This window comes from Gopherus flavomarginatus, chromosome 2, assembly GCF_025201925.1.
Source record: "Gopherus flavomarginatus isolate rGopFla2 chromosome 2, rGopFla2.mat.asm, whole genome shotgun sequence".
In the NCBI taxonomy this organism is placed as follows: domain Eukaryota; kingdom Metazoa; phylum Chordata; order Testudines; family Testudinidae; genus Gopherus; species Gopherus flavomarginatus.
The window spans coordinates 82,174,068-82,199,898 of record NC_066618.1 but is presented as its reverse complement, the minus strand read 5'-3'; the positions used below and the strand labels follow the sequence as shown (position 1 = coordinate 82,199,898).

Below are 25,831 nucleotides of genomic sequence, written 5' to 3'. Positions count from 1 at the left end.
TAGCAAGCGAATAAAAAAGATTAAATTCTATGAAGCATAGGAAAAGAAAAATATATATGCACTATAGATTTTGAGGTTTTATAATGCAAGTTTTAAAAGCACAAGGAAATATTGTGTGAAGGATAAAAACAGTTTACAATTTAAATTGTGTTTTTTGAACTCTGCGGAGGCCCTACACTAATTAGCCATTTTTGGTGATTCCATTTATTTTTACAGTGCCCCATATTCTAAAAGACACCTTAATTTTCTACCTTCCCTGAACCTTTCTGCTTCTCTTGTATTTTCATTGTGAGTTTCCTGCTATCTGATCTTCTTTTCACAAGTCTAGAGATTATGTTCCAGTTTGGCATATCAGCCCCATAGAACCCATCAGAACAGAAAATGAACAAAATTCATTGGAAACTTAGGCAGAATATCAAACTGGAATTTGACAAGGGGACCAGTTTTGAACAGCCTTAGTCTTTAACAACACTGGATATTTAATGGTTGTAGGCATTCAGTATCCTGGTTTTACATCTGATCCAAAATATGGTATCTGCATCAGCACAGGGCCCAATAGGGCCATGCCAGGGTATTGGTTAGATACAGACTAGGGATCTCCAGCCTCACTTTCTGCAACACTTGGGTTTTCCCTTGAGGTCCAGTGTCCAGTGCTGTTACATCTGACCCTGCTTTGCTAACAAGATGTGACACAAATCACAGCTGAAGTGGCTGAATAACCTTCAGAACTAGAAATGTTTCATGTGATATATATGGCTCTGATTCTGCAAAGCACTTATCCACGTGCTAAATTCTAGTGACACCATTGATTTTAACGGGCCTATGATTCCTACCTCTACCCCGTGTATATTTTCTCCTTTCTTCTTTTATGTTCCTTCTTATTTATACTTCCTCATCCCTCTTTTTAAAAAATCTTTCTTAACTTATTCTCATTTATTTTCTTCTTCAAAGAGTTGAATTTAGTGGTCTTGAAAGTGATAGATTAGTAGTGTAATCCAAGGATAATATGAGAAGTCAACTAAGAAATGTATTTCACTCCTGACCAGCAACACTTTTCTGCTCTCTGATTCTGGGTCTTTCTTAAACAGAGACTGTCAACAGTGTGGTGACTTTGTGAAGTGCACAAATGACTGCAGTAAAACTATGAAGCTCTTCCTTATAGGTGACCTAATACAACATATGAAACCAACGATGAGGTCCTCAGTTTTGAGAGACCCATGTACTAACATGCTCGGTTACCTATTTCTTTAATAGCATGGCTTCTCTGTAACTGTGAGGGAGTTCTGATTTAAAACTACATTAGCCAAAGCAGTGAGCGAATCTGCTTAGGGAGAAGAATTTCAATTAGTGGCATTTGTCAACAAATTTTAACTGAAGTGTTTAGGTTTGACAATGTATTTCAATTAGTGAAAATCAGTTTATATTTACTTTTAAGCTACTGGAGCCCAATCTGAATATTGGACTGGTGGAGTGTTGGGAAGTGAGCCATCAATGGGTAGTATGATGCAACTTCAGCAGTCTTTCAGAGGGCCTGAGTTTGCTCATAGTTCCATAGATGTGGAAGGACCATTTGCGAACATAAACAGAGGTAAGCAACTGGTGTTTGTCTGCTAAGCGGGTTTAACAAAGGGCTGTTTACATACAAGTACTGTTTACCATGGAGGTCTTTTGCATCCATTCTTATGTTCCGTTAAGGGATTTACTGTGTCTGTCACTCCATATTTTGCTTTGAATGACCGTTTTTTGTAAAAATAAAATGGAAGTAGAGCTAAAACACACCTAATTGTGTTTAATGTTTTTGCTGCTAACAATCTGTGCAGCAGTATTCTTAGGTAATGACAATGAATCTCAGTGCTTCATAGTAAATATACCAAGTACCAATTTATTGTATGGGGGCTCAAAAAAAGGCTTTAGATGACCCTGCTTTGAATGACATAATCAAGAAAAATTTATTTTAAACGTGATTTATTTTAGCCTGACAGAGTCCTGGTATCTTGTCCAATTTTTGCCTTGTTTTTCAAATTCTCAGATCCTTCGCCACATAGGACACATGCATGGCCCCTCACAAACTATGGCCCCTCTCCTTCAGCTGAATTTGCATAGGAAGACCCTTCTAGGCAGAGTCCCATTGACTTAAATGGAACTCTGCATGACTTTGAGGGTTCATCCACACAGATCCAACTGCATGATCAAGATCTATGCATGCTGAATTACATTTGTGCTATGGGAAAGATTATCACTGATTTCCCTATCAAGTCCAGTATTTTGTAATTAGTAACAACACTTTCTAACTTGGCTTGACTCACTACCTTAATCTCAATACTAGCCTGTGACGCAGACTCAGTTCAAATTAGTTACTTAGACAAGTAATTTATCATCCTTAACTTTGAGTTTCTCTCCATATGTCGTTTTGTGACACCACTTTACTACTAATGAAAGGTCACTTTTTGGACATTTTCAAGAGACCATTAGTAATTCAGTAGTCAGTTTATCAGAAAAATGGTGTTTTATATTTCAAAATACATTTGCAGGAATTTGCAAGATTATAGTGAGTTATTAGAGATCTCATAAAAATACAAAATTACACACATTGTCTTTCAGAAATGCTGAAGTGTTAAGACTTTCCCATGTCAAGCAGCTTCCTTGGAACTGCTCAGAACATAGGTAATGTTAGTCTACAAAATGAGAAGCTAAGAAAAGAATTAGCTTAAAGCTTTCTATGAGAAGCTGAATTGACATACAGCGTACACATGGAGAACAGTGCATTTTATGTAAAGAGTTATGCTACCTATTAGTCCACCAACATTTGTTAGCTTAGTATATTTACAATAAATTTTGAAGCAGCAGTATTTTACTAAGAATTGCTTAGTTAGGCATCTAATTACACAGGCATCTTTATTACTCCTGTTAGAGATGTAATTTTTTTGTATAGCAGCCATCAGCTTGACATTTTGGCCAAATTTCACAAACATTTATTTTAAAAGAAACATGATAATAGATATGTAACGTGAATATATTTAACATTCAGCTGTTATGTTTTGCTATGTTTTATAATTTTGCATATTATTTAAATCTAATTTTTAATTAAATCTGAAGTATTTTGTGATATATTAGTATGAAAGATACTCTATAAAATGAAGTTTATTATTTCCTCAGAGTGTGTTAGGAGAGCATTGATGCAAACTGTTGTATGATGTAACAAGATAAGGAGACCTGTGTCTTTGTATATTGTTTGCAGATGACTGGGATGCTGCGATTGCCAGTTTATTGCAGGTCACGCCACTGTTTTCCCACTCTCTGTGGAGTAACACAGTAAGGTGCTATCTCATTAATACAGATGAGACTCAGCCTGAAGTGGACATCTTCATTAGGGTGAGAACAGTGCAAAAGTTATGTTAATTGATCATTAATTTAAGGTTCTCTATTTTTCTCCTCTAATACTTGTTCATTGAAACTGTGGTAGTTCTTAAAAGGTTTAGGAGTCGGATCTTGATCCATTGAAATCAGTGGGAGTTTTGTTAAGGATTTCAATGGAAGAAAGTTTATATTGAAAAGAAATTGGGTTTACTAATAGGTCCTTATTGAAATACGTAATTAATAATAAAGGTCAGTTTATTTAAATTTCCTTTCAGAACTACTCACCAAAACTTCAAAGAATATGTGAAACAATGGGGTACTTCTTTCAAGTTGTTCATTTTCCAGTAGAAAATGGAAATCATTTCCAGGCTGTGAGAAAATGGGAAATTGAGAAAAGTTCCTTAGTTATTTTGTTCATACATTTAACTTTGCCAAGGTAAGTTAATCGTTTTGCAGATTGACAAAGCAAAGAGAAACTGATAATTTATGTACAGCACGTAGCTTATTAACATGTATGCAGCGTTCCACATACAGCATTTTTAAGCTAGTTTCTTCTAACAGATCTTTCAGACTTTAGATTTTCTAGCACAGACAGTTAAGAGAAAGCAGCTTCTTTCTGAGGTTTCCCTGTTCCTGTGGCTCTAGATTCTATTAAAATAAAACATAAAAGAGCCATCATAATGTGCAAATTTCTTGCTTTCCAAGAACAGCTTTTTGCTGTTCATAGTGATAGAATCATAGAAATTAGAGATGGCATGTGTGAACATCTGCTGCGTGTTTTATTTGCTTATCTATCTATTCACCTGCCTATATTACCTCTGCTTTATTTGGTCACATATTCTTTTTGTCTCTCTAAGTCACTTCTCAGTTAATTTCCTTGCTCTTCAGTGCAGTGTCGTGCCCTTGCCTGTTGTGATGTAATTTACTAAATCCATGATATTTTGTAACAACTGGTAATGCAGTGCTTTTCACTTCGACAGTGGATAATTGGTCATCTTACTAGAAGAAAAATAATTTCCTAAACCAACAGTATTGAATTAAAAATAATGTTACAATTCAGTTGTGATTGTTTCTATTTTGCAGCTTGGACTTTTTTTCTTTTTGGCTGTATACCATGAAGGAGGAAGAAAAGAGGGATTAGAAGTAAAAATACTAAATAATGGGCATAGAGTCATCATTTTCAATATGTCCTTATACAGTTGGACAGCCCTTTTGATGATCTCTATCAGGATATTGTCTGACGCATAATTTTTTATCAGCAAGGGGCCAGGAACAGTCTAGATTTTGGCCTTTTAATGAACTATGACATTACTGCATTAAGTGTCTGAAGTTTAGCTGCCTTTGGAGTTGAGCAAGGATTGGGGAAGAAAACTGGGAGATGAATAAATTGATTCATATGGAACTCTGTCAGCTTTGGTCAGGAACTTGGGGTGAGGCTTCTCTAGCTTTTTGAGTCTGCTTAGAGAAGGAGCAACATATGGAACATCAGTCAGGAATGTGTCTCTCTCCTAAACAAAAAAAGGTACCTACAGTGTCTGTTGTTCTGTGCCATTGAACTGTCACACAAGGGGTTAGGTTTTGAATCCTGGCGATTTTCCTTTTGCCGTTTTGCTAGCACCCCTGTTTGGATGTGGGATGTCTAGCCTATAAACTAAATATCTGACTAAAAAAGGGTTTTTTTTGCTAATGGGCAAAAAGGCTAATTAATAACTTGCTAATTGATAATACTGCTGACTAACTAATGCTAGCAGTGTGTGCAAAGAAGCAGGCTCACAGAGACACTACAGGGATTCCATCTCGCTGGCACAGGTGGTAAAAAAGAACTGAGGGAAAATTGGGTCTGCTCTGCCCTTTATGTCCTTGGACAAGTGCGGGGCAATGCAAAGATATTGAGAGCGTTTCAGGCCCTGCTGACATTGCTGGCCAAAAGAATCCAATCTTGCGTGCATGGGCCACGTGTGCACCAAGAGTGGAATCCATGTAGACAATACATCTCAAAGAAGAATGGAGAGCTTCCTGACAACTAGGGCCAGCTCCAGGGACCAGCACAGCAAGCAGGTGCTTGGGGCAGCCAACGGAGAGCAGCAGCACGTCCGGCTCTTCGGCAGCAATTTGGTGGCGGGTCCATCAGTCCCTCTTGAAAGGAAAGACCTGCAGCTGAATTGCCGCCAAAGAATAATGAAGCAGTGGCAGGAGAGTTGCCGCTGAAGTGCCAATGATCGCGGCTCTTCCTCCTCCCCCCCCCACCAGCCGCCTGAGGTGACAAAAACACTGGAGCTGGCCCTGCTGACAATAATATTAATTTAAATAGTTTTTTTATACAAAAAGTGAGATTAAAATTATAATGCCTCATGTGAGGAAGATTACACCTATCTGCTAGTTTGTCTCCCTTGAGGCTGGCTCTGTATGTAGCATAATAGATTCACAAGGCAGAACTTTCAGAAATAAATATAGATATTCCTTCTTACAAGTACAGTGCACTGTCCAGATTCAAAATGGGAGCATAATTTGTCCATTTTCATGAGCCTTAACTAAGATCCTGACCCTATTTCTAATAAGGACAAAGGAAGTTTTCCCTTTGACTTTAGGGAGCAGGATAGGGCATTCAAATAATTGATGACAGTGTGTCAATACATTTGTTAATAATGACTTGTGACTCTGTTCTCATGTGTATGAAAAGCTAATGCAGAACTATTACTGTTTAATCTGAGTACCAGTATGAGAGGGTTTGTAGAAAATAGACTTTTGAATTAAAAAAGCAATAATGTGTAAACCTGCTACTGAAAGAATCTTAATATCTACAGTCCAATTAGCGGCAAGAGAACTTTTCTCCATTTTCTTGGCCCAGAATTTGGATATCCTCTGTTTAAATGTCTGGCTGCCTCCGTGGTAAAAGGCATGCTCTCTCAATTAGATTTTGCACTGAAACCCATCCTTAGAGCTTATATTGATTGAACTGTGAACTGCAACAGTGTAATATAGTTCAAGATTGCTGATTTCCAATCTAGCTGTTTGCTGGAGGACTGTGAAGAAGCCTTATTGAAAAATCCTGAAGGAAAGCCCCGGCTGATTTACCGCAGAATAGAAGATGGCAAAGTCAGTTCAGACCCTGTGCAGCAGTTAACTGAGCAAGTTTGTTATGTGAACAAAGCAAAGGTACAACATGTAGAAGGTTGTTATGTTTCAGAGATTTGTTGTCCTCTTATTTTGTAGCATAAAACTTGTAACTTCAGATATGACCAGAAATTGCGTAACACATCCTTTGTTATGACATCTTTTGTGAACAGGTGTATAGTGTTGAATTTTATGAAAGTGTAGATTTAAAAAATTGAGCACTGTGCCTGTACAGAAACTTGAACAAAGTTTTATTCTCAGCTGCACAGAGGGGTGCAACTGAGCAGAATTTGTCTCTAAATTTCTTACAGAATCCTTATGGAAAAAATCCTATAAGATTTAATAGAAAAGAACTGTTCTATATTATTTTAGCTAATCCTCTAGGAAAAACAACCCTGCTATAGAATTCTTTGGAATGATTTAAAAAAAAAGTATATACAAGGGGCATCCTCTGTTTAAATTCTATACTATACTGTAATTCCCATAGAATACTATTAAATTATTATATGCTAAATCCCTATTACATTTTACAGGACTTTCCAATTAGAGAAACAGTCTAACCACGTCATTAATGATGCATTTTCCTGTAGTGTTTTTTTGTATACCCTCAAAACAAAGGAACCCTGATTCAAAGTCCCCTCCTCCTGCCTGTGGGTTGACTACTCAAATAAGGAAATGGACAACAAGCAATCCTCTAAAGCATACAAGGCATTCCAGGCTTTGCTTGAGTACACTCTCCTGGCAGCCATCTTCCCTTAGAAGCTGACCTCTTCTTACAGGCACCTTCATTAGCAATGAAACACAGCTCCCTTAGTAAATCATTTTCCATATGTCCTCTCTTAGTTTCCATGAGCCAAGAGGGGAACCCTCCTGGGTCCTAGCTCATTGTGAAGCCTTCCTATCCACTAAAGGTATCTTTGGTGAGGTGGAAGCATCTCAATTTTAAATGAAATTGTGTTTTACGGTGCCAGAGGGTAAGCCTCCAAAGTATTTTTCATTTTGAAAGGTGGCGAATGTTGTTCTGGAAAGAATATACGTTTTGGATATATTTCACATCTACATGTCTCAGTAACTGCATCTGTGTTTAATAGTCAATCCCAGAGTTGCTTCATACTTTGTCATTAACTTTTTCAGCTCATTGATCACATGGGAGGAGTGGAAGAAGGAGCGTATGAAACTTATAATTGTGTGGAAAAGATCATTAAACAGGTAGAGTACATGATGCATGTATTCCACATGAGAGGCTACTTTGCGCATTCCTGCTTACAATTCGAATGATAGACTCTGGGGCAGTGCCATCCAGGGCTTTACAAAATTGCCATATTGCCAGTATTCTGCAAGCGCTGTAGTAAATCCACAGTCTATTTAATAATCTGTTTATATTCACTACAAATGAGTGATATTTTGTCAAAATTCAAAGGCCTCCATATGTTTCAGCATTGTTACTACCTGGAAGTAAGGAAAGCCACAACCGAATAAAGTAGTTTAAGAACTATGCTACTGTAGGCAACCTCCATCATGGGAAAACTGAAAGCAGCTTCTTGAGATCTCAGTATAAAGTGTCACTAGGACTCATTTGGTCACACCCTCTACTGGCGTAAATGGGCACAGATCCACTGACATGAATAGAATTCACTCATCTATCCCAGCGTTGTTACCTAAAGTGGGAATGGATATAGTGCGTAAAAACTGTCCTGTCCAGTGTATGTCAGTATGGTATGCAGCCCGTACTATATGGAATACATTTCATGCCACAAATGTAAGTCCAGAATGACATGAAAGTGGTGCCCACTGCCTAGTTGAAAGAATCTGGGGCAATGAGAGCATATACTTTTAAGGAGTAAGTTACAATATTTCCATGTGGTTTGTTTCTTACACAGGATATATTTGGCTGTGAAAGCACAGAAGTAGAAGGCAAGGATTTGGGTAATAAAGAGGAATCCACTGCACCCGAGGAGGAAGTTTTTGGAGATGTACTGTGGGATGCACATGATGAACAAGAACAGATAGAAGCTTTCCAGCAGGCCTCTAACTCGACATGTGAACTAGGATTTGAGAAAGTAAGCAGATAGAAATGTCTGTTGATTAAGGGAAATAACAGTATCTCTGTTTCATGTGCTGCAGTGATGCTGTTGTATGGAAGGACCTATGTTTGAGAACAACATTGGGGCTTTCACACCTTAGGCTAGAGGAGACCATATGTGTTAGACAGATGACATATTTTGTTTCTGGAACAATGCCAGTTATGTCTGTTTTAAAGTGTCCTTGATGAAGAAATGGTCCTTGTTTTTCCATTGGAGGAAATGTTGCCATGATAGCATGCTGTCTAGAAATAAGGGGTTCTCTTAGAAGGTGGGTAACACACTGTACTTTGAAGCCTAAATGAAAGGCCTCAAACACCTCTTTGAAGCAGATGAAAGGAAGCCCTGTCTCAATACAGAGAATAAGGTCTGTTGGAATTGGATAATGAAAAGATTATCGTATAGTCCCACAATCTTAATGTATCTGAGCCTGTGTGAGAGAAAGACATAGTAACATTAAAAATAAAGGAGTACTGAAATGCTCTGTACTTCCTGGGCTGCCTCACCTGTAAGCCCTTGTAAAACTAGGAGTGTTAAAAACAGATACACCTAGAAAGGATTGAATTAATATATCTAGAGCAGAGGTCGGCAGCATTTCAGAAGTGGTGTACCGAGTCTTCATTTATTCACTCTGATTTAAGGTTTCGTGTGCCAGTCATACATTTTAACGTTTTTAGAAGGTCTCTTTTCATAAGTCTATAATATATAACTAATCTATTGTTGTAAGTAAAGTAAATAAGGTTTTTAAAATTTTTGGGAAGTCTCCTTTAAAATTAAATTAAAATGCAGAGCCCCCCGGATCGGTGGCCAGGACCCAGGCAGTGAGAGTGCTACTGAAAATCAGCTCGCATGCCACCTTTGGCACGCGTATCATAGGTTGCGTATCCCTGATCTAGAGGAATCTGTGAAAAGTGCCTCTGGCGGGGAGTTATGTTGCTGTTTGAATAGGTCGGTGTGCTTTCATGCTGTGCTGTGCTTCCTAGAGGAACTGGCTGACAATGTATGCTTGCGCCTCTTGGAGATGCAGCACGCACAAGCACAACTCCGAGAAAGCAGGGCAAAGGTGGCTATAAGCCATCATTTTGTCCTTGGGATTTTGGGCTGATTGGGAACCAAAATGGCCCATGCTGTCATTTAGGAAGTTGAGGGGACTGCTCTAAATTACAGCAGTCCTCCCTGGACTGTCTTTGAACTGCTCTTCAGCCTGGAGCTTCTCTAAATGGCTGTTGTACCATGCACTGTGATCGCACCCCCTGTTCCAGGACTCGTGAGCTGTCCTGTGTAAGCCCTGGTCTATCCACAATTTTTGTATTGATTGAACTATTTCAGTTAAGGGTATGAATTTTCTACTGAAGTAGTTAAATCAATGTAACTCCTAGTTATAGCAGCGTAAAGGTGCCTTATACCAGCGTAGCTGTTCCTCCACCCTTTACATGAATAAGCTATACCATTCACCTATAAATGCCGTCCCACTAGGGGGTTACACCACTTTAACAACATATGGGAATAGTTAAAGTAGTATAATTTCTTTGTTAGATACAATCTAAGTGAGTCGACAGCTATGTAAGAGAAAGGCATAGTAACGTTAAAAACAGAGGAGTATTGAAATGCTTAGTACTTCCTGGGCTGCCTCACCTGTAAGCCCTTGTAAAACTAGGAGTGTCAAAACCAGATACACCTAGAAAGGATTGAATTAATGCAGTGCCTGTACCGAGGGAACCCGGGCTCGGGGACTTTTATGGCTCCTCTATACTGCCACAACAGCACTCAGGGGCTAGGCCGTAACGGGAGAGAATCTCTTCCATGAGGTTTTGGAATGCAAAAATGTAATGATAGGGATCAAATGTGAGGAGTTAGTCCTGGAAAACTGGCCATCTCCCACTGACAGATGTTGTGTCCCATACATTATTGGCAAACCTGACACCGTCTGCTGTGATGCCTCCAATAGAGATGAAAGCTGGAACAGAGAAGTTTCAATGCCGTTTTTCCAGTAAATTTGATTAACTTTCTTTAGAAATGGAAATTAAAAAGTTAACACAGAGATAATTTCTTTCCTTAGAATTGTAAGGAATGTGCTCTGCTATTCTTCATTCATAGTATTCTGTACTTCTGGCTCTATAAGAATTTGTAGCTTCTAAAAATAGCCAGTTCCATATGATCAAGTGACATGGAACATTAGAGCACTATCCTTTTGTCCTTGGCTATCTATCTTAGTTTTTTATATGCCCCTGCTCCCATCAACATAGTGTCTGAGTGCCTGTATTTATCCTCACGACACTCTGTGTGGCAGTGCCATTATTCTCATTTTAGAGATGAGTAACTGAGGCATAGAGAGGCTAAGGAACTTGCACAGGGTCACACAGAAGTCTGTGATGCAACAGGGAATTAAACCTAATGCACTAACCACCGTTCTCAGAGGTCTACGTTCAGATTTGCCTTGTCACACGTCAAAATGATTTTTTGTCTCACTCTAGTCCATAATGAACATTTGCTTACCTCATAAAACCACAGCGTAATAATTTGGTAATACGTTCTCATGAGACACAAGTCTGGAACACCACTGGGGTCTGGCACTCTAAGATTGCAGTACATTAAAAGAGGTGCAGGGGGAATTGCATGCCTTCTTGTACTAGGTCTTACTGTACCAGTGCCACTAGTCAGTCACATTTATTAGTACTGCAAATTCATCCCAAACTAATTTTTAAAAATTATTTTCTACTTTAAAACGTTTTATGGAAGAGGTATTAAATAGTAGTTTTTAGCGATTTTAGCACTTTCTATTCTTTCTTCCCCATTAAAAAAGCAACAACAAAACCACTTTGTTTCTGTATCCATATATTTTGTTTTACTCTTAGTCCCTTTGACTTCAATGGAACTAAACATTCTTAAAGTTAAGTGTGTGCTTAAATATTTGGAGGATGCATTAATCAGTATATTAATTAATTCGTAGATGTATTTTTTAAATACTGGAGCCATTGTAACTTAAATTGTTGTGTTTGCAGTATTATGAACGTCTAAATGATCTAGTGGCAGCACCAGCACCCATCCCACCTCTTCTTGTGTCTGGAGGACCAGGCTCTGGCAAATCTCTTCTCCTGTCAAAATGGTATTTTTAAAAATGGTTAATCTTTTTAAAAATTACACTTCAAACAAGAACAGCTCAACACTGGATTGGTAGCAGGAGAAACCAGCATTAGAAAAATACTGAAGTTCCAAAAGCACCCTGTAAAGTCTAGTTCTGTTTTTAGGAACACTTGAATAGTTGTTCCCGTCTCGGCACCAGTTACAACCCACAGGGGACAGTGCCACGGAGAACCCCAAACCTCAACTCCTTCACAGGGGTCTGTACACTGTTCTGAGAATGAGGGTGATGGTGGCTCCAAGAGAAAGTGTCACCTCCACTAAGTCACCCCGCTGAGGTAAATGGGAGGGAGGATCCAAATCCAGAAACATATTGCAGAAATGCATCTTGCAGTCTCTCATGATTTACAACAGAACCTGCTGCCATAAAATAAACTGACAGTATTCAGTCTCCTCCCCCAAGGATCTCCTCTTTTTGATGTTTTATCTTTGTATTCTGTGAATGTAGTGAGTATCTGAAAATCTCTCTAGTCCAATGGAGATCAAAAGTGAAAATTATGAGGTAAAATATTTAATTATGGATGACTAATTGTCTGACTTATTTTATTATGTATATACTGCACATGCCAAGCTAAAATGTATAATTACATTTGACAAATCTACAATAATATTTATTGGAAATAAGAATATATTTGCAAAAATATGGGCTATAGGGAATGTATGTGTGTTGTTTTTTTTTTTGCCCCATTAGGATTCAACTGCAACAGAAGCGTTCACCAAACACACTAATTCTCTATCACTTTGTTGGGAGGCCCATGTCTGCCAGTTCAGAATCTGCACTAATCATTAAACGGCTTACTTTAAAGGTACTCTAGTTATTGTTTAGCACATATAGCATTATTCAGAGAGAGAGAGAGTGTGTGTGTGTGTGTGTCTCTCTCTCTCTCTCTCTATTATAAGTTCTTATGGCCCTGCTGTACCAAATCAGCGTGATACAGATGATGATTGCCCCCATTTTGTTGAGTTGATCATATATCAGAAATAAATTAAAATATCCCTCCTTGAGGCTTTTCATAATACATTGTCATCAATTATGATTCAGATGAAAAATATTGGTGCTTTATAAAGAAAGCCTCATAAGCTTCTTTTACTATTTCCTGCCATGTGGCCAAGAAAAGAAGCAGGTGGCATCTGTTTTGTCTATGCATTGAGAAACCTGAAGCTGCAATTGCCAGTTGGCACCACACTGTAGTTAGACTATTGTTCTTCTATGTTAATTTGTTTTAGAAGTACATGTCTGATATGTGTGGAATAAATGAGAGGTCTGATTCTGCCAGGATTTGAGCTCTCTTTATCTTTAGAAGAAATCACTCAGGGCTGCACAGGACTGAGCCCTTCAGAAAGATTAAATCAGCTCTTCCCTGTGTTGTTAAAAGCCTACGCATTTTTATTTATACTTTTTCCACACTTCTTATTCCTCAGATGGTCCCATGGGATTTTTAACCTCACGTTTTCCATCTAAAATGAAATATTTAAGAACTTCAGAAAACTTTCTCCTTTTAAAAAAATGTCTTGCTCCTTATATGCAGTGAAGGGAAAACAGTTTTGTATGAACTTGTTTGAAATCAGCTCCCCAGGAGTGAATGATTTTATCTTCTGTCAACCTGTGTCTTTCTGTCCAACTCCCCTAAGCATTTCTTAAGATGCAATATTTTTATGCATGTTTATAATTTTGCAGCTCATGCAGCATTCTTGGTTAGTGTCACCTTTAACACTGGATCCAGCTAAGCTCTTGGAAGAATTTCCTCGTTGGCTGGAAAAACTTTCTGCTCGTCACCAAGGCAGCATTATCATAATTATTGACTCTATAGACCAAATACAGGTACATTTCCAACCTAGTTGGCCTTTACAAGTGCAAAATAAACTTGGAGTGATGTATCAGGTTAGTAGTGACAGTGAGACAGTAAAACAATAAGTTTACTATGAAAGAGAAAATAAGTAGAAAATATTTTGCAGTTTTACTAGATGAATTAAATTGTCATTTGATTTATCTGTAAAACTTGGTATTTCTGGAATTTGCCAGAGCACGTTGCCTTTTGATCTGTCTCATTGCATTACCTGCTGGGGGTGGATCCAAAATTATGGACTGATTTGTGGGTCAGGTCATGTATCCAATCTGTAGGTGGTGAGAGTCTACATGATACTATGCTAACTACTTTACTTAAGTTGTCACCATGCTGGTGCACATAAAAAGGGGAGTTTGGCTCTGTATAAGAAATGTGGCCCTGAACAATTTTAAGAGAATGGAGGCAGTGAAGATTGTTTTCACTGGGCTGAACAGTTAATGAGATGATAGTGATTTGTGGCTTTTGTTTTTAATGAATTTTGAATTAATGCTCTGAAACTTGTTTTTAAGCAAGCTGAAAAACATATGAAATGGCTGATAGATCCCCTGCCAGTGAATGTAAGGGTGATTGTATCTGTGAATGTGGAAACATGTCCTCAGGCATGGAGGTATGTTGTTCTTTGGGGAGGTATATGATATATGTTGGGAAAATAACACCGCGGGGCAGACTATCCAATAAGTTCCTGGACTGCATTGCAGACAACTTTTTATTTCAGAAAGTTGAAAAAGCTACTGGGGGGAAGCTGTTCTAGACTTGATTTTAACAAATAGGGAGGAACTCGTTGAGAATTTGAAAGCAGAAGGAAGCTTGGGTGAAAGTGATCATGAAATCATAGAGTTTGCAATTCTAAGGAAGGGTAGAAGGGAGTACAACAGAATAGAGACAATGGGTTTCAGGAAGGCGGATTTTGGTAAGCTCAGAGAGCTGATAGGTAAGATCCCATGGGAAGTAAGACTGAGGGGAAAAACAACTGAGGAGAGTTGGCAGTTTTTCAAAGGGACGCTATTAAGGGCCCAAAAGCAAGCTATTCCGATGGTTAGGAAAGATAGAAAATGTGGCAAAAGACCACCTTGGCTTAACCACGAGATCTTGCATGACCTACAAAATAAAAAGGCATCATATAAAAAATGGAAACTAGGTCAGATTACAAAGGATGAATATAGGCAAATAACACAGGAATGCAGAGGCAAGATTAGAAAGGCAAAGGCACAAAATGAGCTCAAACTAGCTATGGGAATAAAGGGAAACAAGAAGATTTTTTATCAATACATTAGAAGCAAGAGGAAGACCAAGGACAGGGTAGGCCCACTGCTCAGTGAGGAGGGGGAAACAGTAACAGGAGACTTGGAAATGGCAGAGATGCTTAATGACTTCTTTGTTTCGGTCTTCACTGAGAAGTCTGAAGGAATGTCTAATATAGTGAATGCTTACGGGAAGAGGGTAGGTTTAGAAGATAAAATAAAAAAAGAGCAAGTAAAAAATCACTTAGAAAAGTTAGATGCCTGCAAGTCACCAGGGCCTGATGAAATGCATCCTAGAATACTCAAGGAGTTAATAGAGGAGGTATCTGAGTCTCTAGCTATTATCTTTGGGAAATCATGGGAGACGGGGGAGATTCCAGAAGACTGGAAAAGGGCAAATATAGTGCCCATCTATAAAAAGAGAAATAAAAACAACCCAGGAAACTACAGACCAGTTAGTTTAACTTCTGTGCCAGGGAAGATAATGGAGCAAGTAATTAAAGAAATCATCTGCAAACACTTGGAAGGTGGTAAGGTGTTAGGGAATAGCCAGCATGGATTTGTAAAGAACAAATCGTGTCAAACTAATCTGATAGCATTCTTTGATAGGATAACGAGCCTTGTGGATAAGGGAGAAGCGGTGGATGTGATATACCTAGACTTTAGTAAGGCATTTGATATGGTCTCGCATGATATTCTTATAGATAAACTAGGAAAGTACAATTTAGATGGGGCTACTATAAGGTGGGTGCATAACTGGCTGGATAACCGTACTCAGAGAGTAGTTATTAATGGCTCCCAATCCTGCTGGAAAGGTATAACAAGTGGGGTTCCGCAGGGGTCTGTTTTGGGACTGGCTCTGTTCAATATCTTCATCAACGATTTAGATGTTGGCATAGAAAGTACGCTTATTAAGTCTGCGGATGATACCAAACTGGGAGGGATTGCAACTGCTTTGGAGGACAGGGTCAAAATTCAAAATGATCTGGACAAATTGGAGAAATGGTCTGAGGTAAACAGGATGAAGTTCAATAAAGATAAATGCAAAGTGCACCACTTAGGAAGGAACAATCAGTTTCACACATACAGAATGGGAAGAGACTGTCTAGGAAGGAGTATGGCAGAAAGAGATCTAGGGGTCATAGTGGACCACAAGCTTAATATGAGTCAACAGTGTGATACTGTTGCAAAAAAGGCAAACGTGATTCTGGGATGCATTAACAGGTGTGTTGTAAACAAGACACGAGAAGTCATTCTTCCGCTTTACTCTGCGCTGGTTAGGCCTCAACTGGAGTATTGTGTCCAGTTCTGGGCACCGCATTTCAAGAAAGATGTGGAGAAATTGGAGAGGGTCCAGAGAAGAGCAACAAGAACGATAAAAGGTCTTGAGAACATGACCTATGAAGGAAGGCTGAAGGAATTGGGTTTGTTTAGTTTGGAAAAGAGAAGACTGAGAGGGGACATGATAGCAGTTTTCAGGTATCTAAAAGGGTGTCATCAGGAGGAGGGAGAAAACTTGTTCACCTTAGCCTCCAATGATAGAACAAGAAGCAATGGGCTTAAACTGCAGCAAGGGAGATTTAGGTTGGACATTAGGAAAAAGTTCCTAACTGTCAGGGTAGTTAAACACTGGAATAGATTGCCTAGGGAAGTTGTGGAATCTCCATCTCTGGAGATATTTAAGAGTAGGTTAGATAAATGTCTATTAGGGATGGTCTAGACAGTATTTGGTCCTGCCATGAGGGCAGGGGACTGGACTCGATGACCTCTCGAGGTCCCTTCCAGTCCTAGAGTCTATGAAGTTTCAAAGTAGCCTGGGTTTGAATATACTTATATATATATATATATATATATATATATTGCAGAATAAAACTGAATCTTATTTTTTACCCACTGAAGTCAGTGGGAATTTTGGATTTGGATTTTCCCCACTGAACATATTATAATGCATCTTCAATGTAGGCATGTGCGCTTGCAGACTTCCAGTACTTTGATGTAGTCAGCTGTCTTAGGGCAAGTTTAAAGATACAAATGTGACTTTGTAGTATTAAAATCCTTTCATAGCAGAAAAGTGTAGTTTCAGATTTCTGTATTGGTATCTGTTTTTTTCCCCTTCAGGTAGTTAGGTCTCTTTTCTTTTGCATACTATTTTTCTGGATTTTAGTGTAATTTTGTTCTCTCCCACTAAAAGGTTGTGGCCAACTCTTCATCTTGAGCCATTGAATTCTAAAGATGTGAAACGTCTCATTAGTGCAGAATGTAGCTGTGCAGATGTTAAATTGACCAAAGAACAGGTAGGTTTGTGGTAATTCTGCTGAAAGTATTTCACTCTAGAGTCTAGTATAAATTTTTATAAAGATGTGGAAGAGTAAAATGAGCTGACAAAAGCTTATTTTTGTTAATGTTTCAATAGCCAGGAAAATGTGTGGTTTTTTTAGTTAACTCATAGCCATTTTACACAGGATTTGGTGTAAATATTTTTATCTAGAGGCTAATAGCACCAAATTCAGATGGAATCATAGGCGCCGACTCTGTGGGTGCCCTGGGGCTTGAGCTCCCACGTAAAAAAACTGGTGGGTGCTCAGCACCCACCGGCAGTTCCTTGCCCTGCCCCAGCTTACCTCCGCCTCCTCCACGAGCGTGCTGCTACGACCTGCTTCTCCCCCCTCCCTCCCAGCGCTTGCGCCACAAAACAGCTGATTCACGGGGCAGGGAGGGAGGGAGGCGGAGGACGGGGAACGCAGCGCACTGTGGAAAGAGGCGGGGCTGGGGCAGGGATTTGGGGAAGGGATCCAATAGGGGCAGGGAGTGGGCAGAGTTAGGGCAGGGACTTTGGGGATGGGATTGGGATGGGAGCGGGGCCAGGGGCGGGGAAAGGGTGGAGTTGGGGCAGGGCCAGGAGCAGGGAAAGGGACCAGGGGGCACGGGCACCCACCGGTGCCAGAGAAAGTTGGCGCCTGTGGATGGAATAGTATAAATTACTAGTAAAGGAACTATACTTTTACCCATCTTTCTGCAGACATGTCCTCCTGTTTTAGTATAATATGTATTTGCAGTAAAAATGCTTGGACATGTGCAGGGAAGCCATTTTGAATCCTATCCATGGAGCCTGACCCTAACAAGGTGCAGACCATCTCTTGAGATGATCTAGCCCTATTTGATCCTTAACTTGAAAGGAAGCTTCCACTTACATATATCCCACATCATGGAAAAACACACGTTTTTTACACTAGTCATGATGTGCTTTTTTTAACATCCACAATCTGTTTTTCAGTGTCAAATCCTTAACTCTTCAGAGTGCTTAATATTACATTGGCTTATAATGTTTCTTTAAACACTTGTCTTAGGAGAAGAAACTTGAGAAACACTGTCGTTCTGCCACAACTTGCAATGCTTTGTATGTCACTCTTTTGGGCAAAATGATTGCTTGGTAAGTTGAGATGGCCTGACATTATTGTGTGAGTCTGTGGATTTTAAAAATACAGATTGCTTTATCAGCGTATCAGAAAGTGTTCAATTGAAAAAGAATTATTCTTTGTTGAGATGAAACTGCTTTAGCAGAAGAAAATAGAAAGTTATTTTCCCCATTTTTCTATAGAAAGGAAAAGAAAGCAGCACTATACAGAATTAATTGTCTATCCCATTTTGATGCTAAATATTTAGGTACCCACTGAATCTGAATATATTATCCTCTCCCTATCCTGAATCCAGGAACCAAATCCAGGTCTCTCTCCATCCTTTTGCTTCACTCTTCTTTTTGTAGCTGTCAGTCCCTTTATTCCCTTTTTAAATATTAATTGGGAAGTATTCCTTTTATATTGAGAGGTGCTTTGTCTGTGGGCGGATGTGCCTGATGCTTTGCATCCTAGACTGTGTCTACACTGCACTGCAGTGTGGACAGTGGGGGTGTAAACTCCAGTGTGCACCATTAGAATGCTGTTTCTAGTATGAACTAAAAGAGAGCTAGTGCACATTAACGTATTCCTCTTCAAACAGGTCTATGTTAATGTGAACTAAGTACCTTTTAGTTTGCGCTAGCAGTGTCCACATGGGACAGTTACAGTGGAACACTTCACACCCACATAGTCCAAACTTCGGGGCCATGTAGATGAGTCCATAAGAATTTAAGACCAGGGGAGCACCACTATGATCCTCTGGTCTGACCTCCTGCATAATACAGGACATAAGATTTCACCCTGTAATTCCTGCAGGTGGAGAGGATTCATCCTCCTTACTGTGTCAAAGAACATAACTGAGCACAGCAACTTGTGGCTGATCCAGCACATATCTTTTTAAAAGACCATCAGTCTCACATTAGAGATTCCAAAGGAGGACATTTGTGATTGGTGGCTCACAATTGCTGCTTGTTCTTTATTTAAATATTTTATTTTTAGTTGCTACTGGAGACACACTTTATCAAATAACCAGGGGCGGCTCTAGACATTTCACCGCCCCAAGCACGGCGGCATGCCGCGGGGGGCGCTCTGTCGGTCGCCTGTCCCGCGGCTCCAGTGGACCTCCCGCAGGCACGCCTGCGGGAAGTCCACCGGAGCCGCGGGACCAGAGGACCCTCCGCAGGCATGCTGCCGAAGGCAACCTCCCGGCGACCAGCAGAGCGCCCCCTGCGGCATGCCGCCCCAAGCACGCGCTTGGCGTGCTGGGGCCTGGAGCCGCCCCTGCAAATAACAGTATTAATTTGGGAGCGGTTACAAGCTGGTAGGAGTTGCAAGTGCTTTGGAGGATAGGACTAAAATTCAAAATGATCTGGACAAACTGGAGAAATGGTCTGAAGTATACAGGATGAAATTCAGTAAGGACAGATGCAAAGAACTCCACTTAGGAAGGAACAATAAGTTGCACACATTCAAAATGGGAAATGACTGCCTAGGAAGGAGTACTGTGGAAAGGGATCTGGGGGTCATAGTGGATCACAAGCTAAATATGAGTCAACAGTGTAACGCTGTTGCAAAAAAAGCAAACATCATTCTGGGATGTATTAGCCAGGAGTATTGCAAGCAAGACACGACAAGTAATTCTTCCACTCTGCTCCATGCTTATTAGGCCTCAGCTGGAGTAGTGTGTCCAGTTCTGAGCGCCACCTTTCAGGAAAGATGTGGACAAATTGGAGAAAGTCCAGAGAGAAGCCACAAAAATGATTAAAGGTCTAGAAAACATGACCTGTGAGGGAAGATTGAAAAAATTGGGTTTGTTTAGTCTGGAGAAGAGAAGACTGAGAGGGGACATGCTAATAATTTTCAAGTACATAAAGGCTGTTACAAGGAGGAGGGAGAAAAATTGTTCTTAAACTCTGAGGATAGGAGAAGAAGCAATGGGCTTAAATTGCAGCAAGGGAGGTCTAGGTTGGACATTAGGAAAAACTTCCTAACTGTCAGAGTGGTTAAGCACTGGAATAAATTGATTAGGGAGGTTGTGGAATCTCCATCATTGGGGATTTTTAAGAGCAGGTTGGACAAACACCTGTCAGGGATGGTCTAGATAATACTTAGTCCTGCCCTGAGTGCAGAGGACTGAACTAGATGACCTCTCAAGGGCCCTTCAAGTTCTATGATTCTATAAATAAAATAGCAGCATCTAGTTTTATGTTTCTGTCTCTTTATGTGATATAATCGTATTCCCATTCCGTTGCCTGCTAAAGTAAAGGTATCGCTGCTTTTTTTTTTTTAATTACAAAAGGAAGACTCATATGGAATATGTTGGTAGTTGTGTTCAGGTGTTAAATTATTTGGGTTCTAATCCTGCAAGATGCTGCACGCCTCCTGAAGCCAGTAGGAGTTGAGGGCACATAGCACTTCACAAGATGAAGATCTTTAATAGCTTAAATGCACTTTGTGGTTGTCAAATTTAACATATTAAAAAGCTAATCTTGTCCATTTTCCCAGTGCTGGAAGTGCAGGAAATATTGATGAAATCCTTCAACAGTGTTTCCAGTGTCAAGATACAGTATCACTGTACGGACTTATTCTGAGATCAGTTCAGGAGTCCATGCTGAACGATAAAGACAAACACCTTATGAGAGAGGTAAGCAAACAATGCAATGGAAACTTTTGGAAGAAACATGTTCCCTTTCCTCTGGATGAGTTTCTGTGAATTAAATAAAAACAAAATATTTGAGGACTTTTCAGTAGTGTGAAATTGGCCTTTTTTTAAGTGCCAAATATATATAGCATTAGTTTGGACTGTGTCCTGTTCTGCACTTAACATATATAATCAAGCTATGCTCATTTAAACCAAGTAACCACAAATGTTTAGTTCTGTGATCAATTCCTTTCAGTCAAGAAAAGGTCTAATACAAAATTCTCCCATGTTGGATGAAACACTTCTTGAATTAGGAAATAATCATCTGTAACGTTTAGAAATTCTGAGGACATTTTAGAACTGGCAGCATGAGCCCCTCCACCATATGTCACTCAAATTGAAGTCCCCATAATAACAGCTTTTTTTTTCTCTATACTTTATAGATAGGTGCTTAAGGAGCCAGTCATCCTGTTCTCTAGTATGATTTGGTGGTCTATAGTAGGCACTTAAGTAGTGCTCCATCTTGTTGCCCTTTCTGTTAAGATATTGATCCACAAACATTCAAGAGCCAGTATCTAATGTTTGGGTTATTCTAAGAAGAAAAAAAAGTTAATAGCCAAATCCATCTCACTGAAGTTACATGAGGGACAAATTTGTCTCAGAAAGTGAAAGCAGTAATACTTATAATTGTATTTGCAGGCAATTTTGATGCATGTAGTTCTTATGAGATTATGATATTTATATTGTACTGAATAGCGTCTCGAACAACTTCAATCTCTGAAGTTCCCTTATTGCTTCCACAAAACACCTTCTGAAGGATAAAATATGTATTTAATTTGCTGTAGTAAAATGGAAATTGACAAATTTGTGTAACAGTCTTATATGGGGACCCCAAAGATGAATAATTTATCCTTTCTATAATGTTTCCAATCTAAATTGTCCCTATTTTTTACACCAGTTACTGTCTTAAAGGTAAAACTACATAAATATTTCTATAGTGCTTGGGTAACAATGTTCATTAGAGACATGGTTTTGTATATTTTTGGAAAGATTTCTGAAATCACTGTCTGATTAGCCATGTTGGGCCCAGTATTGCCTTTATTTACTCCAGTATAAATCATTCAGTCATTCCACTGAAGCCAATAAGATTGACCCCAGATTGACACCAGTGTAACTTAGCAGAATTTTGCCTGAATTGTACATCCATAACTTGATCTTTAGGTGGAATTAATTTATGAAGCATGTTTTCCACCCCACCCTTGGTAACTATACTATGTACTTTGTGTACTAAATGTATCAAGGAAGCCTATATTATGTTTTAAAACCTGGCATTCAGTATTTGTCTTGGGATTCAGTATACCTGAGTTATTCATTGAGCAGTTGTTAAACTTGTGAAAGCATTAATGTTTTGGCTACACAGGTTCTCTGTGTCATCAGTGTTAGCCACAATGGAGTGAGTGAATCAGAGCTGATGGAACTTTATCCCGAACTATCCTGTGTCACGTTAGCCTCTCTAGTACACAGTCTGCACAAGATGCGTATGCTGACATATGGCTGTGGTTTGCTAAAGTTTCAGCACCTCCAGGTAAGATTCCATACATTTAGACATATGCAAATAATACTCCACTAAATTAGAAATATTTCACCAAACTCTGCTCTTAAATACATTGGTGTAACTCCAAGAGTAACTTTGAATCCACTTATGTTTCTCTAGATTTACAACAAGGTAAATGAAAGCAGTATGGCCTGCTGTCTTCCCTTAGACACACAAGCATACTATATAAATCTGCTTAATTTTTTATGTAATTGTCATTGACTTAGTCTACAAAATGTTGTGGGTTTTTTTGTGCCTGCGTTATTCTTGACTATTTGAATGGTTGCAAAGCCGTACTAAGTGTTTGTATTTTTTTCCCTCCTCGGAACAAAAAATTCATTGCTTCAAGGTCCAGGACCAGTCCTTTATTAAGCCCTGGACCAGTGCTAAAGAGCACTGCTAGTCTAAAGGATGTGACCATTTTTAAGGTCTAGAGAACCAACAAGACTAGAAATAAATGATGTACACCATGGAAAGCGGGAGATTCCCAGGTTGCCAGTTATGCATTAATTTCTAGCTCTGGTGGTTAACTAGATCGCCTTTAAACTACATAATTTTGTTTATATGTTTGTCTTCTCTCCCACTCTTTCTCCCTTCAGTTCTGATCTGATGTCAGTGTCTGCTGTCTTGAGGATTCTTACCAGGATGATCAATGTTGTTCTCCATCAGCATTCAAAAGTTGCTTTCTCATTGATTGCTAACTCTAGCGGTCCTAGAAAATATTGTCTACTAAAAATCAAGTCAGAATTGAAGGGGAAAGGAGGATGATAATTTTTAAGCAAGTGATAAATCTAAGAGCTTTAGCCTAATTTAGTACTTTGTTTATAGTATAGTTGAATGCCAACAATGTATAACTTTATTAGTTTCACAAAAAGTAAATATACATTATCAGTTGTACCTCCATTATCTTCCCCTTTCCCAGCAAAGCCTGGGAGGCTATTTGAGAACGATGATGTTAGTGGCAACCAAAAGAGTTACAGTTTCCAAGGTCAAGGTGAACACGAAAGACCCAATGAAATTATTATTACTGAGAAAAATAAATATCAGGCTTCCTCCTTTCCCCACTCCCTCTCCCACAGTATGATATATTTCCTCTTCTTAAATCCCTTGGGCCTTTGTAGCTTCTCTTCACTCATATTTTTTAAAAATTGATTTGCTTTCAAGTTGAAGATCCCTTTAGCAAAAAACAAAAAGATTAAAAATTCCTCAGCACAAGATCCTTGTTTCCCTTTTGTGTCTTGTAGGGAGCCCCATGCATTGTTAGTATGTAACAGACATATATTGATGACTATAACTCTCTTTTTCAGGCTTGGGAAACGGTGAGACTAGAATACATGGAAGAAGGTCAAAATAGTATTTCTACTTACAGAAGAAAACTAATAGACTACTTCACCGTGCAGCTAAGGTATTTCAGAACTCCTCAGAACACAAGAAATGTTGTAGTCTTTATAGCCATACTAATCTGCCAGGGAGAAGGGGGTCACAGAGGAAACACAGGTACTATAGGCTTGAGAACACAGGAGCAATGCATGGTGGAGGAAACAATACCTTCCTCAGCTCTCATGGACCATTTGGGCACAGAGCCTAGAAATTCAGGCTATGCACAGGGTACAGGGTTTGCCCTTTTTAAAAACATTTGTTTTCATGAAAACATGTCAATAAACGAGGGTGTGCTGACCAGTCTAAGGATAACTTGGGGACATTTTGTTTTTGTATTACCCTGGGTTTCATGAGTTTTGTATATCTGTTAATAATTTATAATCTGTGAAGAGTCAAAGACAGACGTTGGATCTTTGATTCAAGCTGTAGTTAATAGTTTCATATTATAGACCTTCTTTTCACAAAAAGGGGGTGGGAAATTGCATACACAAGTCAGGTAATTGGTGATTTAAGAGGCTAACTGGTTGTTTGTCCATGTAGTTGTGTGAATTACTATTTTCCAAATCAAGCCCTATAATTTTAAATGTTAGGAACGGAAAGGGATTTTATTTTGGTTGCTTTTCTTCCATTAGTCAAGGCAGAGTGACTTGGAGAAGTGCCGATGAACTTCCTTGGCTTTTTCAACAACAGAGCAACAAGCAGAAGCTACACAAGTGTCTCCTGAACCTCTTTGTATCTCAGAATCTTTACAAAAGGTAACAGAGTAGCCAGGGCCTTCGTATGTATAAACATACTGAAATGGTTTAGTGTTAAGTTAAAGGCATGAAATAAAGTGTCTTTACTGTTTTGTTTAAAAAAAAAATAATAGAAATGATAAAATGCACAAATATAGGGAGAAATTTAACGAGGCTAATATGTAACCCTATAGCAGGGACTGAAAGCTGGCTGAAGGGTACTAACCAAAAAGGGGGTGAGAAATAGCGAAGTATAAAGTTATATGGCAAGATCTAATGAGGTACCACTTATGGGATACCCTGCCTGGCTGGCTGATTGCAGAGCATCCAAGGCATGGGAACCAGTGCTGTTCCATTGCAGCTGATCCCTTTTGTGCACCTAGGTATATCCTGGTGTAGCGTGAACCCTGCTTGTGGGTGCTCTGAACATGGTAGTGTGTAGGTGCACCAGGGGGCAGGGCAGTGAATCCTCTGTCATGCAGAGACCCTCTGTCCTTCCATGCTTCACAGTTGGGAGACCAGTAAGGTGCTGCATAGCCATTCTGACTGTTGGACTACAGTAGCCTTCACAGAGCTGCTTTGCAGCCACTTTGCAGCATGAGGGAAAATTCCTGAGATGCATATTCCCCCTTCCTTGTACCCTGCCATCCAGCTGGTTCTGAGCACAGAGATTTGGTGTTCTGTATTTTACTTCTTACTTTTCTTGTTAAAACAGGGGGCATTTTGCAGAATTACTGAGTTACTGGCAGCTTGTCGGAAAAGATAAGATTTCAATGGCAGCAGAGTATTTTGACTCTCTAAAGCAATATGAGAAAAGCTGTGAGGGGGAGGAAAGTATGATCCGTCTGGCTGATCTTTATGAAACTCTGGGACAATTCTTAAAAGATCTAGGCCTTCTCAGTCAGGTAAGTGCATCTAGGAACCAAGGGGAATACCGTGTAACAGCAAGCAAGCAAGGAATTTAAGCAGAGCATAGTATGTGCTTGATAAGATGTTTTGTGTTGCAGTGTTTTTTGTACATTATCTTACCTGCTCTAGTCACATTCTCAACTTCTTTATTACAGGCAGTTGCTCCTCTGCAGCGTTCTCTGGAAATTCGGGAGACTGCACTGGATCCAGATCATCCCAGGGTAGCACAGTCTCTCCATCAGTTAGCAGGAGTATATGTGCAGTGGAAAAAGTTTGGAAATGCTGAGCAGTTATATAAGCAGGCTCTGGAAATCTCTGAAAATGCTTATGGAGCTGAACATTCCAGGGTTGCTCGTGAACTGGATGCACTTGCAACATTATACCAGAAACAGAACAA

The 25,831-nt window shown here is 39.4% G+C and overlaps 1 protein-coding gene and 1 long non-coding RNA gene across 2 annotated transcripts in view; one reads left to right on the top strand and one right to left on the bottom strand.

Moving 5' to 3' along the window:
- NPHP3 (nephrocystin 3) overlaps positions 1-25,831 on the top strand; it is a 43,059-nt gene that overhangs the window by 4,907 nt on the left and 12,321 nt on the right. The window contains exons 4-21 of the mRNA XM_050937882.1: positions 1,436-1,588; positions 3,239-3,372; positions 3,633-3,793; positions 6,366-6,513; positions 7,606-7,680; positions 8,352-8,531; positions 11,555-11,658; positions 12,385-12,499; positions 13,372-13,515; positions 14,050-14,147; positions 16,973-17,075; positions 18,129-18,211; positions 20,682-20,820; positions 22,238-22,402; positions 23,719-23,816; positions 24,424-24,546; positions 25,241-25,430; positions 25,590-25,831. Of these exons, the coding sequence (XP_050793839.1) occupies positions 1,436-1,588; positions 3,239-3,372; positions 3,633-3,793; positions 6,366-6,513; positions 7,606-7,680; positions 8,352-8,531; positions 11,555-11,658; positions 12,385-12,499; positions 13,372-13,515; positions 14,050-14,147; positions 16,973-17,075; positions 18,129-18,211; positions 20,682-20,820; positions 22,238-22,402; positions 23,719-23,816; positions 24,424-24,546; positions 25,241-25,430; positions 25,590-25,831 (2,455 nt within the window). The remainder of the gene's footprint in view (positions 1-1,435; positions 1,589-3,238; positions 3,373-3,632; positions 3,794-6,365; positions 6,514-7,605; positions 7,681-8,351; positions 8,532-11,554; positions 11,659-12,384; positions 12,500-13,371; positions 13,516-14,049; positions 14,148-16,972; positions 17,076-18,128; positions 18,212-20,681; positions 20,821-22,237; positions 22,403-23,718; positions 23,817-24,423; positions 24,547-25,240; positions 25,431-25,589) is intronic.
- LOC127043891 (uncharacterized) lies at positions 3,219-25,604 on the bottom strand. Its single transcript, XR_007772350.1, has 3 exons — positions 25,555-25,604; positions 3,643-3,726; positions 3,219-3,297 (listed from the first exon to the last, which is right to left on the bottom strand). It is a non-coding gene; the product is annotated as an uncharacterized LOC127043891 (long non-coding RNA).